Source organism: Harpia harpyja, chromosome 10 (assembly GCF_026419915.1).
Source record: "Harpia harpyja isolate bHarHar1 chromosome 10, bHarHar1 primary haplotype, whole genome shotgun sequence".
In the NCBI taxonomy this organism is placed as follows: domain Eukaryota; kingdom Metazoa; phylum Chordata; class Aves; order Accipitriformes; family Accipitridae; genus Harpia; species Harpia harpyja.
This window is the reverse complement of record NC_068949.1, coordinates 9,236,423-9,242,749: the sequence shown is the minus strand read 5'-3', so window position 1 is coordinate 9,242,749 and position 6,327 is coordinate 9,236,423. Positions and strand designations below refer to the sequence as shown.

Here is a 6,327-nt window from a genome sequence, read left to right as displayed (position 1 = left end):
GTCTGCTGCATAAATGATGCACTAACAGGGATGATGTTTGCAGCACTGCTTGGTCACGTGTATAAATATTGGATTTGAAGAAAGCACTTTATTCAGAAAACATGCAACACAAAATGAATGACTCAATCGTATTGCCAAAATGTCTCAGCTAAACCCTAAGACGTAGGCAGTTCATACATTCCCTGAGCCCCTTTTTTATTTGAATTTTGCACATTGCATATCAGACTCACATGCTAGACTCTCTTTCTTGTAATTCCTTTTCAGGATTTATTTCTTTCTCAATTCTTCCTTTTTGGTGTCTCAGTTGTTGAAAGAAAAAAGATGCATTAAAAATGTGATTAATTTCAATTTTTATTGAATTTCAAAACCACTAGTACTGTATTTCCCCTAAGGAGATGTATTTTTGCTGTGGTTTTTCACCACAGACCTGTTAGATCTCTTTCTGATCCACATTGGTAGTTTTAAAGGGCCACGGGTAACAGTGCCAGCTCTGAGACAGCAACAGTGAATTTTGTGTCCCTGATGAAGCTAGGAATCAACTGAGTTACAAGGGGATCCAGACCCCCAGGTCTCAGAGGAATTGCAGGCACTTTAAAGCTGACCACATGGGAAAGGTTACACAGGATCCATTGTGTCTCAGAGAACAGATCACTATGATATTAGTCTAAACAAAATGTCTGAAACCCCAGTTTCCTCATCTATGTTTCCTGTACTTTGCAAATAAACATAGCTGATATAAGAAAAAAGAGGGGAAAAAAACCCAAAACAAACCAGAAAAAAAAGATTAAAAAAAAGGAGGAAAAAAGGAAAAAGAAAGGAAATGAAGTGCCAGTCAGGAATAGCATAAAGACTCCTCTCCCCACCCCACCTATGCTCTAGTTAAAAGCAGAACATTTTAATCAACTACATTCAGATGACAAATTTCAAAATCCTTTAAAGATAGCATTAATCTTACATAATATTAAAAAACCGACCATATCAAAATAAAAAAACGTATCAGATCAAAACAGCAGCTTTACAGATGCTTCTTCACCATGTCGACGATTTCTTGGTACAAAACCTTGGTTGCATCGAGCCCTGGTAGGAAATCCAGGTGGTTCCACCGGGGAATCACCTTGTAGTGGACCTGGGTGAGCAGGAGGGCAATGTCCCAGGGACCAGCCAGGCAGTCCACTCCACCACTCCAGATGGCCATCGGCACTTTCATGTCCTTCATGCTGTAGAGTGGCAGACCGATCTGAAGGGATGGAAAACCAGGGGTTTACAAAGAAGAGCCATTGCTGCAATGCAATAAAATACATGTCGTGCGAGAGCAAGTGCTATTCTTTGGGAATTAAGAAAAAAACCCCAAACCTGGAAAGGTTTTCTTCTAGAAAGAAGTTTTATTAAAAGACGCTGTGTGGTTTGTGGTTACACTTCATGCAAGCACTAGCCTTTCCTTCAGCTTTGTAAGAGCATGAAAGTGTTTGGAAGCAAGTTCTTGAAAATAAGACACATCTGGAGGGTTGCTTTAGCTCAACACCATGAGGACTTGCCGTGAGGTGATTTGTCAGCATCATATCTCCTTACCTGCAGTGTAATTATTCCAGTAAAAAGCATGCCACTTTCTGAACAATTTGATTTTTCTTGCTTAAGGAAGAAAGAAGCTTTTCTTCTATGTCTCTGGTACTCTTCTTGCCATAGAACAAGAATTGCCCAAGCTCCCAAGGGATGTAAAGTTAACTGCTCACCATTCAGCTTGCGATGTTAGGTCTGGGTGGCAGAAGGGCTTAGCACCTTGCTTTCCATCATGGCTAGACAATTTACAACCAGCATGGAGACTTCAGTTTTATAGGTTTGTGGTGGGTTGACCCTGGCTGGATGCCAGGTGCCCACCAAAGCCGTTCTATCACTCCCCCTCCTCAGCTGGACAGGGGAGAAAAAATATAACAAAGAGCTTGTGGGTCGAGATAAGGACAGGAGAGATCACTCACCAATTACCGTCACGGGCAAAACAGACTCAGTTTGGGGAAAATTAACTCAATTTATTACCAATCAACCAGAGTAGGGTAATGAGAAATAAAACCAAATCTCAAAGCACCTTCCCTCCACCCCTCCCTTCTTCCCGGGCACAACTTCACTCCCGGATTCTCTACCAACCCCCCAGTGGCACAGGGGGACGGGGAATGGGGTTTACGGTCAGTTCATCACACGTTATTTTCTGCTGCTTCATCCTCCTCAGGGGCAGGACTCCTCACACTCTTCCCCTGCTCCAGCATGGGGTCCCACCCACGGGAGACAGTCCTCCACAAACTTCTCCAACGTGGGTCCAACCCATGGGCTGCAGTTCTTCACGAACTGCTCCAGCATGGGTCCCTTCCACAGGCTGCAGTCCTTCAGGCACAGACTGCTCCAGCGCAGGATCACAAGTCCTGCCAGAAAACCTGCTTCGTGGGCTCCTCTCTTCACAGGTCCACAGGTCCTGCCAGGAGCCTGCTCCAGCGCGGGGTTCCCACGGGGTCACAGCCTCCTTCGGGAACCCACCAGCTCCGGTGTGGGGTCCTCCCCGGGCTGGAGGTGGATATCTGCTCCACCGTGGACCTCCCTGGGCTGCAGGGGGACAGCCTGCCTCACCATGGTCTTCCCCATGGGCTGCAGGGGAATCTCTGCTCCGGCACCTGGAGCATCTCCTCCCGCTCCTTCTTCACTGACCTTGGTGTCCGCAGGGTTGTTTCTCTTACATGTTCTCTCTCCTCTCTCTGGCTGCTATTGCTGTGCCCCCTGCAACTTTTTTTCCTTCTTAAAAATGTTATCACAGAGGCGTTACCAGTATCGCTGATTGGCTCGGCCTTGGCTGGCGGCGGGTCCATCTTAGAGCCGGCTGGTATGGGCTCTCTCGAACACAGGGGAAGCTTCCAGCAGCTTCTTACAGAAGCCACCCCTGTAACCCCCCCCCCTGCCTGCTACCAAAACCTTGCCACACAAAGCCAGTACAAGGTTTCAGATAGTAACTGGTCACGCAGCCATTATTGTTGCTTTTCTGTGTCAGATTATGGACTCTAACAAAAACACTGGATAAATGGAAAGCCTCTAATACTTTATTCCATTTTGAAAGTATTTGTAAAATAGAGTTTAGAATAGAAAATACTGTTGTTCTAAGTGGAGGTCCTGCTGACTTGCTACTTGCATGCCCGATTTGTGAAGAGAGGACAATCAATTCAAAGGAATGACACCAGACTAATGCAAGCAAGCATGAATGGGAACAGAACATGTAAGTGAAAGGGGATACCACGACCGTGGCCATTAGAAGGAGCTTACCTGTCTATAGCGAAGACTCTTATACATCATAAGCTCTCAGTGCACCACTTAGAGCTCCCTGCAGCAAATTCAGAAACAAAATGGTCTAAATCAAATCATAGTTCTGTGGGAGTGCAATCAGTTTAAAAGAGGAAACTCAAGAGTTGGTTTTCATCATTGAACTGGCAAGATTTTTCAACTGTATCTCACAGATCTGCCATAGTCCCAGTATAACTAATAATTGTCATTAATTTGGATAAATGAACAGAGATTATGTTTGTATGGTTTGTGGTTAACACCAGGATGGGAGGAAATGAAAATGTTCTAGAAAATGGGATTAGAACTCAAAATATTCCTTGTAGACTGAAGAATTGGCCGGAAATTATACAATAAAAGATGTGTTGGTTGGAAGGAGCCTCTGAATATCTCTAGTCTAACTGAAGCGGGACTATCAGCAATACAAGGTCAGGGTGGCCATGGCTTGGCCCCACCAGGACCTGAACGCTCCCCCAGGATGGAGACCCCCCCAACTCCCTGGGGACCTGTCCCAGAGCTGCTCCCCACTCTGGGGGAAGAAGGATTGCCCACCTCCAACCTGATCACCCTGGGCTGTAATTTGATCTCATTACCCCTAGTTTTGCCCTTTGTCACTCACCAGATAACCTGAAGTCCAGTAAAGAATCTTATAAAAAATTATACATAGAAAAGAAAAACTGGTGGACATATACAGTACGAGGACTAACACTGCTGAGCAACAGCACTTCAAAAAATGGAGTGAGTGTTCTTGCTACAAAACCGAGAAAGTTGTTCTGGGGTCTCTGAGCAGGAGTGCCACACTAGGAAGAAGATGTGCTCTGCATACAGCCTGTGGCACACACTCCAGAGAAGATGCATGAACTGGTGAGGATCCAGGACAGATCAAGAAGAGGTTATTTCATAGAATCATAGAATAGTTTGGGGTGGAAGAGACCTTTAAAGCTCATGTAGTCCAACCCCCCTGCAATGATAAGGGACATCTTCAACTAGATCAGGTTGCTCAGAGCCCCATCCAACCTGACTTTGAACGTTTCCAGGGATGGGGCATCTACCACCTCTCTGGGCAGCCTGTGCCAGTGTTTCACCGCCCTCATTGTAAAAAATTTCTTCCTTATATCTAGCCTGAATCTACCCTCTTCTAGTTTAAAACTGTTACTCCTTGTCCTACCACTACATGGATTTGAATCCATGTTCTACAAAGAAACGCACATTTAGCCTAGGGAAGAGAGGACGAGGACAGCACAGCACAATTTCAGTGTCAGAGGGGCTCTGGTAGTGATTGTTCTCCATGCCCACAGTGGGAAGAAGGAGAAATAATCAGCTTAATTGGTAATAAGCTTCACTGGGTGCTGTCCAGGAGAATCTCTGCTGCAGCTTGACAGCTAATGGCACTTGGGCTGCAGGGCGAGACTGGACCTAGTCTGCAATAAGACCCCTGAAATGTGCCTGCTGTGGATGGAGGGTCCTCAGCTCCAAATGTTCCTCTTTGCAGATCCACTCCCTTGGGGCCACTCTACTTGATGATGTACTGGCAGCTTAAGAAGCTGCCGAGCATTTTATGAAGGGGTGAAGACAAAACCAATGAAGATACCACTGATGGGTTGCAGCAGCCAACACAAGAGACTGACCACAAAGGACCATTAAAATACTCCGTACTCTGTTTTGCAGAGGGAAGTAGCCGGGAAGGTTTACCTGCAACCAGTGGATTACATTTTGTACTGAGGTCCCCGCCAGGGACCGTGCCGCCTACGCATCTACTCGGTCCTGAAAGGAAACGAGCACATTGCACAACAGGTTTTACCTGACAAAACAGGGCAGCCAAGGCTTTGTCCTTCAGAAGGACACGGAGGGCCCTCTGCAGATTTATTCCTACATGCCGTATTTACGTTCTTCCAGTTCAATCCGAAGAGCATAGACAGGACGCTCTTGCAGGTCTTCAAGCAGGCACAAAATTTGGAAAGGACCAGCTCACCCAAGGCAGTGTGTGGAAGAACTCTTTGGTGCGAGACGTCTCCTCTCAAATTGCAAATTGCAGGCCAATACTCCACACTGGCCTTTCTGCACGGCGGTTCCTGTGCTGCTGTGCCCACATCCACCTCAGCTTCCCGCTCACCAGCCCTCCGGCACCTGCATCCCTCGGGGCTGGCGCTGACAGACGAGTGAGGGGCCACTGGGAGCCTCCTGCAATTTGGGGAGGAGGAGGAGAGCCAAGGGCAGCCCGGGGTGCTGCAGGCTGGGGACTGGCTGGCTGGGAGCCCTGGCTGTGGTGGGGCCATATGGGCCCCGAGCAGGAGGGACATGGGCAGAGTGGGGCGAGATGGGCAGAGGCCACTCAGGTGGCCACAGGCTGGGGGACCCCCTGACCCAGGGTGCCTGTGGGTGTGCGGGAGGGGGCGTGTGTGCGCATGGGTGTGCGAGCACAGGTGTGCATGCAGGGGTGGCTGCGCACACGTCTGTGTGTGCAGGGGTGGGTGCGCATGCGCGCATCTGTGTGTGCCAAGGGCGTGTGCGTGTACAGGTGACTGTGTAGGGGGGTGTGTGTCTGCAAGGGTGTGTGCGTGTGCACGGGTGTGCATGCAGGTGGGTGTGTGTGCAGGGGCGTGCGTGCACAGGTGTACATGCAGGGGTGTGTGTGTGCGTGCACGTGTGCATGCAGGGGGGTGTGCCCGCATGCATGCGCAAGGGTACGCGTGCGCAGGGGTACACGTGTGCAGGAGGGTGCGTGCACGAGGGTGTGCACAGGTGTACGTGCAGGGTTGCTTGCGTGCACGGGTGTCCATGCAGGGGGAGCACGTGCACGCACGCGCGTGCGCAGGGCTGCATGTGTGCGCGTGTCTGCGCATGCGTGCGTGTGCACAGGTCGGTGTGCGGGGGGCGGTGCGTGCGCGGGGGGTGCGTGCAGGGGAGGCGTGTGTGCACGCACGGGCGCGCAGGGCAGTGCGCGTGCACGCCCGCGTGGGTGTAGGCGTGGCTGCACGCCCGCCCCGCGTGTCCGCACCGCCCGGGGGCGGGGCG

General features: G+C 49.7%; 1 protein-coding gene across 1 annotated transcript; it reads right to left on the bottom strand.

The window, feature by feature from the left end:
• Nucleotides 1–396: 396 nt before the first annotated feature.
• On the bottom strand, nucleotides 397–3,773 carry LOC128147229 (lysosomal acid lipase/cholesteryl ester hydrolase-like). Its single transcript, XM_052799643.1, has 2 exons — nucleotides 3,298–3,773; nucleotides 397–1,237 (listed from the first exon to the last, which is right to left on the bottom strand). Exons 1-2 carry the CDS (start codon nucleotides 3,325–3,327, stop codon nucleotides 1,016–1,018), a joined length of 252 nt encoding a protein of 83 aa, XP_052655603.1. The 5' UTR covers nucleotides 3,328–3,773; the 3' UTR covers nucleotides 397–1,015.
• Between the last annotated feature and the right edge of the window lie 2,554 nt (nucleotides 3,774–6,327).

Excerpts from the sequence above, each read along its gene's own strand:
- LOC128147229 (XM_052799643.1), bottom strand. The coding sequence starts at position 3,327 with ATGATGTATAAGAGTCTTCGCTATAGACAG. Across the intron at positions 1,238-3,297 it reads AGAGTCTTCGCTATAGACAG|ATCGGTCTGCCACTCTACAG; the intron begins GTAAGCTCCTTC and ends CCATCCCTTCAG.